The following is a 12964-nucleotide window of genomic DNA, read 5'->3' on the forward strand; positions in this document are numbered from 1 at the left end:
TCCGTCTCTCAATCTCTTTCCCTGTCTGTCTATCTCTTTCCCTGTCTGTCTATCTATCTCTGTCACTTTCCCTGTCTGTCTCTTTGCCTGTCTGTCTCGTTCCCTCTCTTTCCTTGTCTGTCTCTTTCCCTCTATCTCTTTCCCCGTGTCTGTCTCTTTATCTGTCTTTGTCTGTCTCTTACCCTGTCTGTCTCTTCTCCTTTCTTTCCATGTCTGTCTGTTTCCCTGTGTCTGTCTCTTTCCCTGTCAGTCTGTCTCTGTCTCTTTGTCTGTCTCTTTGTGTCTGTCTCTTACCCTGTCTATGTCTGTTTCTTACCCTGTCTGTGTCTGCCTCTTTTCCTGTCTGTGTCTGTCTCTTTTTTCTGGCTGCATTGTGACACGCCAACATTCCATATAAGGGCGTGGCTGCGCATTCTTCTGAAGTTCTGGCTGCACTGTCGCTCCCAGCTCCATTCACTTTAATGGAGGCAGGTTTTTTGGCAAATAACTGTAAAGCGCGGAGTTAAAATTTCCCCTCAAAACATAGCCTATGACGCTCTCGGGGTCCAGACGTGTGAGTGTGCAAAATGTTGTGGCTGTAGCTGCGACAGTGCAGATGCCAATCACACACACACACACACACACACACACACACACACACACACACACACACACATTCAGCTTTATATATTAGATTTCCACTGTTTGGCTTTTACAGGCTCTAAGTTTCTCTGCACTTTCAACACATATCAGCTGAGAGGAGCTGGGAAAAAGACATAAAAGAATTGCAACCTCTTGTGTCTGCATGCGCTCACTGATGAATTCTCAGTTAACTCATTCTGCAATCAGCAGTACAGAGTGCAGCACAAACACTATAGAAAGCAATTGGATAAAAAAAAAAAATTTTATGCCCAAATACCTGCATTTCAGTAAAAACTAAGGCAATAATGATATAGAGATTCACTTTAACGGCGACTTTCACATAAATTTGTGTTATACCTTGGAATCATTTTCCTTTATCATCACAAAGTTAATGCAAAATTAATACGTTTGTTATGGGAGTTATTAAATAAACAAATCTTATCATTTATTTTTCTTTATTTCTATAGCGCCATCATATTCCACAGCGCAGTACAGAGGATGTAGCCTGTCACATGAGTCATTAATAAAATAGGACATCGCCAAACAGTAAACCAGGAGGATGATGTAAGAAGGGACGATGTTGTTCTTCTGATACAGAATTAATACACCGCAATATAAATCCAGAGTGATGACATACAGAGCACGACATGGCGGATTCCTGGAGGGTTATACATGACTTTACAATGTAAAATAATTACATAATATTCATAATTTATATTTTATAATCTAATATCCATTCTATTTACATATGAAGACCGGATCACAGTCACTGATACAAGTGTCAAGGATTCTGCTACATTGTAGGACTTCTGTTACCAGACTGAGCCGAATAATAAGGTGCCAATAGGTAGAAGAAAAATGGGGGCAGAAACCTTCATTCTGAGACTTTTCAGAGCGGGGGGGGGGGGGGGGGTTCATGGATAGCCAAACAGGTTTGGGTAAGTTTGGTGACAGATTCACTTTATAATGATTCACCAAACTGAAGACCCTGGAATATATGAGCATCAATGTAAAGGGTTTGTCTGAGGTTCTCCAGAAATGTAACCACTCGGAAGGCTGTGCCTGGAATTGCACATTTCTTTGTGGGCAAAAGGATATGAAGAACTTTGGGGACAATTTTTTTTTTTACTTAAATGCATATATGTGGGTCTAAAAATATATATTATTTTCAGCTGGATTTGTAAGTTTTGGATTTACGAGTGCTTTGTATTCATGCACAATGCCGGTGCAGAATGAGTTCTTTAAGGGTATGTGGCCATGATCTGGACATGCTGTGTCCTTGACCAGTGTGTCCTGTCCTGCGGGCCACGAGTGCTCTCCGCCGGAGACCACAGCTGCCCATGCCGACGATCTGGACATGGTGTGTCCTGGACGCAGTGTGTCCTGGAGGCAGTGTGTCTTGTCCTGCGGGTCCACGAGTGCTGTCCGCAGGAGACCGCAGCGACCCTTGCCCACGATCCGGACATGCTGTGTCCTGGACCAGTGTGTTCTCTCCTGCGTGGCCGAAAGTATTCTCTGCAGGAGACCGCAGCGACCCATGCTCACAATCTGGACATGTTTCTTCTTAGGCTGCTTTCACACCTCCGGTTTTAGCAGAGCCGGCCAATCCAGCTCTAAAACCTATGCAACAGATGCGGCGACAAAACCACATCCTTTGCATAAGTTTTTGACATGCGGCCAGTTCGTTTTTTGCCGCTTGCGGCAGGCTACTGAGCATGCGCAGTGGAAAAAACCGCATGCGGCGGCCGGATGCGGTGTTTGCCGCAGGACGCCGCATGCGGCGTCCATAGACATGCATTGCAAATCGTGCCACATCAGCCGGTTACGGCGCAATGCGTTTTTTTTTTGCCGGACAAAAAAACGTGCCAGGCAACGTTCCATCCGGCCGCCGCATTGGCTAAATCTGCCGCCGCATGCGGCAAAAAACGGACGGAACGCAAGCCCATGCGGCACAATACGACACTAATGTAAGTTTATGCAAAAAAAACGCAACCAGCGGCAAAAAAAAACTGTTGCGTTATTTCTGCAAAGCGCCGGATTGTGCCACACAGGAAAAACCGGATGTGTGAAAGCAGCCTTAGACGCAGCGTGTCATGTCCTGTCCGGCGGGGCCACAAGAGCTCTCTGCAGGAGACCGCAGCGACCCATGCTCACGATCTGGACATGCTGCGTCCTGGATCAGCGTGTCCTCTCCTGCGTGGCCGAAAGTGTTCTCTGCAGGAGACTGCAGCGACCCATGCTCATGATCTGGACATGCTGCGTCCTGGATCAGCATTTCCTCTCCTGCGGGGCCACAAGGGGTGTCTGCAGGAGACCGCAGCTACCCTTGCCCACGATCTGGACATGCTACTTCCTGGACGCAGTGAGTCCTGGGCACAGCGTGTTTTCTCCTGCGGGGCCACGAGTGTTCTCCACAGGAGACCGCAGCTGCTTGTGGTCATGATCTGGACATGCTACTTCCTGGACGCAGCATGTCTTCTCCTGCGGAGCCACGAGTGTTCTCCGCAGGAGACCGCAGCTGCCCGTGGTCATGATCTGGACATGCTACTTCCTGGACGCAGCGTGTCTTCTCCTGCGGGGCCACGAGTGTTCTCTGCAGGAGACCGCAGCTACCCGTGGTCACGATCTGGACATGCTACTTCCTGGACGCAGCGTGTCTTCTCCTGCGGGGCCACGAGTGTTCTTTGCTGGAGACCGCAGCTACCCGTGGTCACGATCTGGACATGCTACTTCCTGGGCGCAGCGTGTCTTCTCCTGCGGGGCCACGAGTGTTCTTTGCTGGAGACCGCAGCTGCCCGTGGTCACGATCTGGACATGCTACTTCCTGGGCGCAGCGTGTCTTCTCCTGTGGGGCCACGAGTGTTCTCTGCAGGAGACCGCAGCTACCCGTGGTCACGATCTGGACATGTTACTTCCTGGGCGCAGCGTGTCTTCTCCTGCGGGGCCACGAGTGTTCTCTGCAGGAGACCGCAGCTACCCGTGGTCACGATCTGGACATGTTGATTCCTGGGCGCAGCGTGTCTTCTCCTGCGGGGCCACGAGTGCTCTCTGCAGGAGATCGCACCAAGCTGTGCCCATGATCAGTGTTTGGGCCGCTGCAGTCTTTTTTTCTGTTTTCCGCAGCGGTAAATTGACATGCTGTGGCTCGGGAAGCTGCAGCAGGTCAGATTACACTGCGTGGAAAACAAGCACAATGGGCATGAGATTTCTAGAAATCATCCATTGTGCTTGTACTGCACAACGCAGCATTTTGGATAGAGTGAATACACACTATGAACCCTGATCGTGGGCACGCAGCCTAAGAATCCATCAGTTGAGCTCGTTCTCACGGGGAGCGTGTAAATCTTATCTGTCTTTTTCTGAACTCCACAAAATTCAGCTCAACTTTCATGTGGTCCGTGTTCCTAAATCAGCTGAAAGGAGCACAAAAAAATTACAGATAAGAGTCACAAACCTCCCCCTAAAAACGAGCTCGCTGACCGATGCTCAGTTACTTAATTTGCAGCCAGCAATATGCAGCCAAACACCATTTTGAGTAAAAATCCAATTGCAAAAATTATTACACATTTTGTATTGTTTGCCTTTGTTTCCCCTGCACTTTACTAGCTGTAGAATGAGTTATCCAATAATTTATCAGTGAGCTCATTCTAATAGTAGAGGGGTGTGTAACTCTGTTATTTGTCTTTTTCTGGGCTTTGGCTGATTTATGAACACTAGTTCAGCTCTACTTTCATGTGGTCTGTTGTCATAAATCAGCCGAAGCCCAGAAAAAGATAGATAAATCCGCCCAGATATCACTTTGTATGTCTCATTAGGACACTTATGACCAGCAGTGTTTGGTCCCTTGAACAGGACCCCCTCTATATTATGCTTTGGTTACAGGGGTCAATTGAATATAATGGTACCCTGAGATCCCTGGGCACTTTTTTTGTCTACATTGGTGCCCATATACAGTATATTTTGGATGAACCTGCCGCAGTTTTGATGCCCGCAGAAAGCAATCGGGCTCCTATTCAGGTGAATTAAGGACAGAAATGCTGAGCTCTGATTGGCTATTCTAATGTGTCTTTAGTTTTTGACATGAAAAAAAAAGTTTTTCAAAAAGCTTTAAATTATTGGCAGCAGAAATTCATCCTTTCCAATCACATTTCTTCATCGCCGGAATCTCTTAAAAATAAATATCGTTGCTCTCTAGGAACGACAAACATTTATAGGTGGCGTCATCCAGCTTTGTACAGGCCAGGTTTGGCAGACACGGACAGGTGTGGTGCATTCTTCTTCCAAAAAATGGGGTCTGCAGAAATAAGAAAATGAAGCACAGATAAGAGTATGGACTAATAATTAATTCATCCGAGTATAATCTCCTCCCAATATATGACATATTTAAGTTCTGAATTTATTTTCTCCTCTTAAATCTAAAATAATAATAATAATAATAATAATAATAATAATAATAATAATAATAATTAATAACAAAATAACATAATAATAATAATAATAATAATAATAATAAACTGCACAAGTTTGGTATGGCCATAATCATACTGGTCTTTTTACAATTGATGCGTTAAAAAAATTAACCTCAAAAACAATGGTGAAATGGGAGTTTTTTACGCTTTTTATTGCATTTGGAATTTTTCCCCCTTATTTTAGTAAATTATTTGGTAAATGAATGTTCCCATACGGCTATGTGGACAGAAAAACAAAAAAGTAATGTCAGGAAGGGGTTGAATGTCCGTGATTTTATTTCTTCATTTCATTGCCTCGCAGATGTTGTGATTAGTGATATCACCAGCATCGTCCTCCCGTCTGAAAAGCAAGCTATTGCTGCCAATTGACGTAAATATGAAGTGCAAGGACAGGAATGACCATCTGGTGTGAAATCCATGTAAATCACCGCCGTAAATGATGCCGGTTACCCAATATAAGGCCGGTTTCAGACGTCCATGTTTTAGGTACATGTGACATCCGTTTTTTACACGGATGCCACGCATACCCATGTTATCCTATGGTGTTACTCACACGTCCGTGTTTTCACACGCAACGTGTAACCCCGCGTTTCCTTGCACGCACACATGTCCGTTTTTTCTCCGGCAGCACGGTTGTCACACGGCCCGCACACTGATGTGATCCATGTGACATCAGTGTGACACATACCAGAGAAAACTTGTACTTTTGAAATACAAAGATTCTCAATATTCACCTGTATCCGGTGCTGCTGTCTTCGGCTCTGCTGTCTCCTGCTTCTGACCCCCGCTATTTATGCTCATAGAATATTCACCGGGGACAGCATCATCGGGGACAGCATCGCCGGGACAGCATTGCTGGTGACAGGTGAGTATTCAGCAAGCAGTGTGTGTGCAGTGACGTCCAGGAGGTCATCGGCGTTCCCAATGAACTCTGATGAACCCGTGAAGTCATGTTGTGACACCCGCTGTAGCACGGGTGTCAGGGGGGTGTCATCAGGAGGTATCAGAGTTCATTGGGAACTCTAATGACCTCCTGGACATCACTGCACACACACTGCTTGCTGAATACTCACCTGTCACCGTCAATGCTGTCCCCGGCGATGCTGTCCCCGGTGATGCTGTCCCCGGTGATGCTCCTGCTTCCAGGTCCAAGGTGCAGTGAATGTGACGCCCTGGCCAAGCCAGGTAGTCACAGATAGCGCCCCGCATTACACCAGTCCCTCACAGGTAACACACAGCCAAACATTAAACCCTAGTCACCCCCCCTCAGGGCTTGATGGACACACCAGGGGGCGGAACCAGGTGGTTGGAAGACGCCCACCAAGGAGTCTCAGACAGCCTGAGGCGGGAAAGTAGCAGATAAGGTTCAGAGTTCAAGTTGGAGAGGTGTGTGGGCTGGAGCTGTGTGCTGCTCCAGCAGAGGAGAGAGAATCCAAATTGGACAGGTGCCAGGGTAGGAGCCCTGGTACCTTTGGCTAGGAGGCAGACGGCGGCCTCCGTCTGCAGGAGGCGGGAAGATGGCTCGGTGGAACCGAGGTGGACCGGGACAGGGTAGTGGCCCACCGGTACTGACCCGGGGAACCGACTCGAAAACCGGAGCACAAAGGGGTGTATTCAGACCCTGAAGCTAGGTCCAGAAGCGACTGGAGGCTAGCTAATTAACTGATTGCGGCTAGGACTAGAGGTCCTGTCCCACCCAAAGTCCCAACTGAAGACAACAGCCCAACGAGGGGGATAAACCACCGCCGCGGCTCAAAGATCCCACGGGCCAGCGTCTGCAGGCAACGGGCTCCTCAGGCGACCACAAGCCGGGAGCGGACTCCTGAAGTTGCAGGTGCAGGTAGTCCACCATCACACACAGCTGCAGGAGAAAGACAGAGACCACCAGCTGGATGGGGGACCAGACTGCAGCCGGCTGCAGGCACCGACCACCATCACCTTAATTTACCAGAGACTCGTGTGTTCATTAATATGTGAGTATTAATATATTAGTATATGTGAGTACATCCGCACCCTCCGGTCGCTCATCTACCTGCATCGCCCAACCAGCCAACCCCCAACGGGTCCCGGGGCCACCATCCCTGCCCACGGAGGGGTTAACAACTTGCTGCGCAACATCTCCCCCGGGTGCCCCGTAATTGCAGCGGTGGTGCCTACTTTCATCACATTCCGTGGGTGGCGTCACAAACTTAACACGGCTCTGGCCGTACACCTACGTCCCCAAACCATAATCCCCTTTTTGGGTTGAAGTGACCGTGAGGCCCCCAGGTCCGGAGACCCTCAAGCCACCCACTGAAGGTCCGGATCCGAGCGGCTCGGCTACCGAGCACGGGGCGGTACATGAATATTCTATGAGCATAATCAATGCGGTCCCGGCACTGTCCCCAACGATGCTGTCCTCGGTGACATCCCAAGTGATGCTTCTGCTGCTATATCCGAGGTGCAGTGAATATTCAATGCATATGGTGAGGGGTGTCACACTGATGTCACACGTATGCAAACACAGATGACACACATGTGACACACGCGTGAGACCCGTAAAACTCATGTATGTGTGCTGTCCCTGCAGTGGTCAAACCGCTCGGATCCGGGGTCTGCTGTGGCTCAAGGGTCTCCGGACCCAGGGGCTCGCGGCCACTTCAAATGCAAAGGGGGTATTTACAGGGGATAAGAGTTTGTGACGCCGCCCGTGAGTACTGCCAATAGGAGTACCCGGGAGAGATGGAGTGGGGCAGCCAGACGACGTTCCCTCCACGGGTAGGGGAGGCCCCCGGGACTTTGGATGGTGGAGGTGTAGGGGAGCGGGGTACAGATTGGAAGCAGGGGAGGACAGCGTACTCACTCAGGCAGTGTTGGCAGTGCTGCGACCGCAAAGCAGACTCTGACACAAAGGTAAACCAAGTCTCTGGGTGCACCTGCCACTTCAGGGGAGCTCGTCCAGGAGTCCGCTCCCTTTGGTATTGCTAGTGATCTGTACCTTGCCTCCGTGCACTGTATTTTTAGATGTTCTGAGTGACACCTATGCTTGAAGCTGTCGGGGTCCCGCTCCTCACTGTTAAGTAGGGAAGCTGTAATCTCGATGGCTGACACTTGGGATTTCAGTAGGCCACATGAGCTGGAAAGCCCTATCCCCTCGGTGTGCTGATGCCTTCGACCTCTGAGTTCTTGGGGAAAGTTCATAAAGAGACTATCCTCCGCAGGTTAATTATCAGGTTGCGTGAAGCTACTCCCTGATCTAGGGTCCACTACCCCGCCGTGCTCGCTGCTGGTTCAGTTTCTAGGTACTCCGGTGCCGACTGTTCCCCAAAACTAAGCCTGGCATCTTTCTTCAATACCCTGCAACCGGGTCTCCGACTCCTTTGGTCCCAGACCACCATCTGCAACCTAGCTAACTTCTTCCAGGGAGCTCCAACTCCCCCTAGCTCCTCACTCTTTGAGGGCTACCATTCAACTGATTCTGCCCCTCCCACCAGTCTGTCTGACCCCTAGGCGGATGGTTCTGTTCCAGCTAGACCACCTGACAGGGTGTGGGGTGAGGTGTAACTAGGATTTGCATGCTGATGGAAACAATACCAAAAGTTAGGATCCCAGAACCATGAGGGTTGAGTCCTCCACCAAAAGATTAAAGAGTGCAGTACCCTGTGACACCCTGACTAGTTCAGGGGCGTCACATATGAATATACCCATGCGTGTGGCTTGTACCTGATTAAACACGGACGTCTGAAATTGGCCTAACCCGTAATTTATTAATTATCTATAATTGTCCATGGAAATCTGTGCTCTGCCACCTCTGGCGCTCCACATTTTAGAAGACTACAACTTCCAGCATACCCTGATAGGCACATACTGGGAGCAGTGGCTTATATTGATTACTAGCTGTAGTACACGGCGTTGCCCGGTATAGTAACTGTCTCTCTCCAAGTCTCTCTATATGTGTGTTGCTGTCTGTCTGTCTGTCTCGCTGTCTGTCTCTTTCCTTGTCTGTCAGTTTCTATCTCTCTGTCTGTATTTGCATGAGTCTATCTGTCTCTTTCTCTCTGTCTCTCTCTCTCTCTGTCTCTTTGCCCGTCTGTCTCTTTGCCCGTCTGTCTCTTTCCAGATCTGTCTCTTTCCCGGTCTGTCTCTTTCCTGGACTGTCTCTTTGCCCGGTCTGTCTCTTTGCCCGGTCTGTCTCTTTGTCCGGTCTGTCTCTTTTCCCGGCTGTCTTTTTGCCTGGCTGTCTCTTTGCCCATCTGTCTCTTTGCCCATCTGTCTCTTTCCAGGGCTTTCTCTCTCCAGGTCTGTCTCTTTCCCGCTCTGTCTCTTTCCCGCTCTGTCTCTTTGCCCGTCTGTCTCTTTGCCCATCTGTCTCTTTTCCGCTCTGTCTCTTTCCCGCTCTGTCACTTTCCAGGTCTGTCACTTTCCAGGTCTGTCTCTTTCCAGGTCTGTCTCTTTGCCCGGCTGTCTCTTTCCCATCTGTCTCTTTCCCTGTCTGTCGCTGTCTATGTCTGTCTCTTTCTGTCTCTCTATCCGTTTCACCACCGACATCTTTTTACCTCACACATAAGCTTTGTATACTAACAGTTTATTTTGTTCCTATAGCAACCACTGACAGTTGCTATTTATAGCCCGCAGCTCCCAGCTCCATTCAGTTTAATGGCTGCAGGATTTTTGTAGAGTAACTTTTTCCAGAGGTTAAATTTTCCCACCCAAACATAGTCTATGACGTCACATGAGGCGTCTGTGCAATATTTCGTGATTGTAAATGTGACCGTGCAAATTCCTTTAGCGAACATACACACACACACACACACACACACATACACTGAGCTTTATATATTAGATATAAATTTGTAATATCTAAACTGCCTAATAGTATAATGGCACTTGGTCCCCATAGCAACCAATCACAGTGCAGCTTTCATTTAGTTATGTGCTTTGATAAAATGAAAGCTGAGTGTGACGCCCTGGACTAGTCAGGTCGTCCCAGGTAGTCCATGCACACACACCCCCTCCCTGAAAAGGTGACAGCAGCCAAACTTCAAAACCTTGTCACCACCCTCCAGGTTTGATGTCCACTCCAGGGGCGGGTGGAGCTGTGGCGCCCCTGACCTGGTCAGGCACCACTGAGTACTGCACCCATGCTGGGGACAGTACAATACAGGTAATCCAGAAGGCTGACCGGGGTGTGACTACACAGGCGCATAGTGATCAGGTCTCACACATGTACCTTTGGGAGGACCCCTGGGGATCCCAGGAGGGGGCAAAGCCTTCACCTCCACTTGAGGAGTGGAGGGGGCGAAGCCTCCATCTCCACTCAAGGGGTGTGGTAGAGAGCCTGGTTGCTAGGTGGCGTAGGCAGGCACAAGGGGAAAAGAGAAGGAGGAGAAAACAGTCTGAAGCAGAGTGTGGAGGAGTGAGGAGCATAGAAGTGGAGCTCAGACAGGAGCAGCAGTGCAGGTCCCACGAGTGAGCCAGTTTAGTGCAGCAGCTCAGGAAGAGCAGAAGCAGACCCTGGAGCTGTTGCAGTCTAACAGCGTCCGCGCAGTGACTACCGACGGGGGAGAACGGTCACCTGGTAGTGCTGCCCGAACACCACACACAGCTAGAGAGAGAGCAGTGTAGTGGAAAGTAAGGAGACTGTCAGGGAGTACCAGGCCCAAACGGGCGGCAGATCCCGGTGCGGGGATAGATCCACCTTTCCTTGCTAAACCTGCCGGTGTGGGGCCCTCAAAGCCCACGCCACAACACCACAAAAGCCGCAGCCACGTAGCCACAGTTAGGGCCCATAGTTCACAGGAGGCAAGCAGCTGGAGTGATCTGGTCCAGGCGACAAGCAAACGGCAAACAAAAGAGGGGAGCAGTTACTTCCCTGGGTGACCCCCATAGGGACTAAAAGTCGGGGTTACCACAAACCACAGAAGGGCTAAGGAAGGCGAGTCGGTAGCCACCCTCATCAGTCAGCCTGAAGGATACCTGGTTCCAGCCTGGTTCATCCCAGCTACGCCCGGGTTACTCACCCTGCCATCAACAGTGAGTAAAACCCCTGAAAGACATTCTGCTTGTGTGGAGTTATTCTGCGCCTTGTGGTTCTACACACCTACACAGGGCCCTGGAGCTTGCCTCACTCTCAGGAGGCTATTACAACTGGCTGCACCCACCATCAGCCCCAGGCATCCCTTAACCTGCAGTGGCGGTCCCCACTGACCGCAATTCTGAGAGTGGCGTCACGACAATCCTAAAAGAAGATCTCCTACCTGTGACAAGATCCAGCTACGTGGAGTCCCTGAAGGTAATGCACCGACACTGCACTTGTGGGGCTTCACATCTGGCGTCACGAACAGGATAAGGACTAGACCTGTCCAGACAGGTGACCATGTGCCTGGGCGGTCCGCTTGGAAAATTGGAAGCGCCGCCATATTGCCACCATGAAAAGCGCGCTGAAAAACAACAGCAGCCCGCGCTGGGAGAAGTTACCGCCCACGAAGAGGTGTGGCTACCCAGAGATCCCCTGCAGAGTCCTGACCTCGCAAGTGAAGAGAGCGGAGGCGTTCAGAGACGTCGGGACAGAAAGGGAGCCAGAAGCCTGCTGTTAGAGGAAATGGCGTCTGAACACAGAGACCCAGAGCCAGGCTCCACTGCCTGGTGGTGTCGGGAGCTTGCCGAGTTCTGCGATCAACTGGAGGCCAGGGTCGGAAGGCAGATCAGAGAGGGACGTGCGGAGTTTCTGGAAATGACCGCGGCGGTTCAGGCCTATGAGGGGAGAGCCGCGCGCCGAGTGCCAGACCGGGCGGTGACGACTCAGACCCCGATGCTGCCAACGATGGGTGAGTCCAGCGTTGCCCCTGCCAGCGCGAGTACCCCGATCCCTGCTGCCATGCCCGCGGCCCCTGAAGAGGCGTCCGGCGCGGCGACGCTGAAGCAGGCCGCAGCCACGCCAGGTGCAGCCCGCCAAGCCCAGGCCGCCGCAGCGATGCCCTGCTCGGCCCACCGAGACCCGGTCCCTGCAGCAACGCCCAGTCCGGCCCGCAAAGATCCGGCTGCCGCCGCGACCCTTATCCACGCCGCAGGTGTGACGCTGACCCAGGCCGCCGCCATGCTAGGCCCGGCCCGCCAAGCCCAGACCACGGCAGCAACGCCCAGCCCGGCCCGCCAAGAACCGGCCATAGTAGCGAAGCCCGCTAAGACGCCAGCTGCAACAGCGACGCTGATCCAGGCCGCCGCCATGCCAGGCGCGGCCCGCCAAGACCAGGCCGCCGCCATGCCAGGCGCGGCCCGCCAAGACCAGGCCGCCGCCATGCAAGGCGCGGCCCGCCAAGACCAGGCCGCCGCCATGCCAGGCGCGGCCCGCCAAGAAAAGACAGACGTACCATTGTTTACCCCGGCCTGCAAGGCCAGAGCAGACACCGCTCCCCAGTCTAAGGAAGTCCCTGCTAGGAAGTCCCTGATAGGTGCGGACCCCGAATACTGGAAGCTGAAGGCTGACCTGGAGGCCAAGTTCCCACAGGAGATGGTGGACCGGTATCTGCTCCCTCCGCATACCCCCAAGGCGACTTCTGCAGCAACCACGCCAAAGAGTCCCCCGCCCGGGCCTGCTGATGAAAGTCCATCCCCAGCACTGCCACGACAGGAGTGTTCAGAAGAACTAAGGGGGAGGGGAGGCCAGAAGGCTGAGGAGCTGACTCCGGAGCCATCAGCAGTGGATTCATACCCCGAGCCAGAGATGTTGCCCTACTCCCGCTGGGACGAAGAAGACCCGATACCCTCTGCTGAAGAAGATCTGCCCAAAAGCCTCACCTGGGAGCTTGTAAGCTGTACCTCGCAGAATCCAGTCCGCAAGACACGGCGCCGTAGCAGATCCAAGCTTTCCCCTGCACCGCAGTCTCCAGAGCAGA

The 12964-nt window shown here is 51.5% G+C and overlaps 1 protein-coding gene across 1 annotated transcript in view; it reads right to left on the minus strand.

Moving 5' to 3' along the window:
- Positions 1-978: 978 nt before the first annotated feature.
- PROK2 (prokineticin 2) overlaps positions 979-12964 on the minus strand; it is a 47930-nt gene continuing 35944 nt past the window's right edge. The window contains exon 3 of the mRNA XM_075320708.1: positions 979-4915. Within this exon, the coding sequence (XP_075176823.1) occupies positions 4790-4915 (126 nt within the window). The 3' untranslated portion in view covers positions 979-4789. The remainder of the gene's footprint in view (positions 4916-12964) is intronic.

This window comes from Anomaloglossus baeobatrachus, chromosome 8, assembly GCF_048569485.1.
Source record: "Anomaloglossus baeobatrachus isolate aAnoBae1 chromosome 8, aAnoBae1.hap1, whole genome shotgun sequence".
Lineage (NCBI taxonomy): Eukaryota > Metazoa > Chordata > Amphibia > Anura > Aromobatidae > Anomaloglossus > Anomaloglossus baeobatrachus.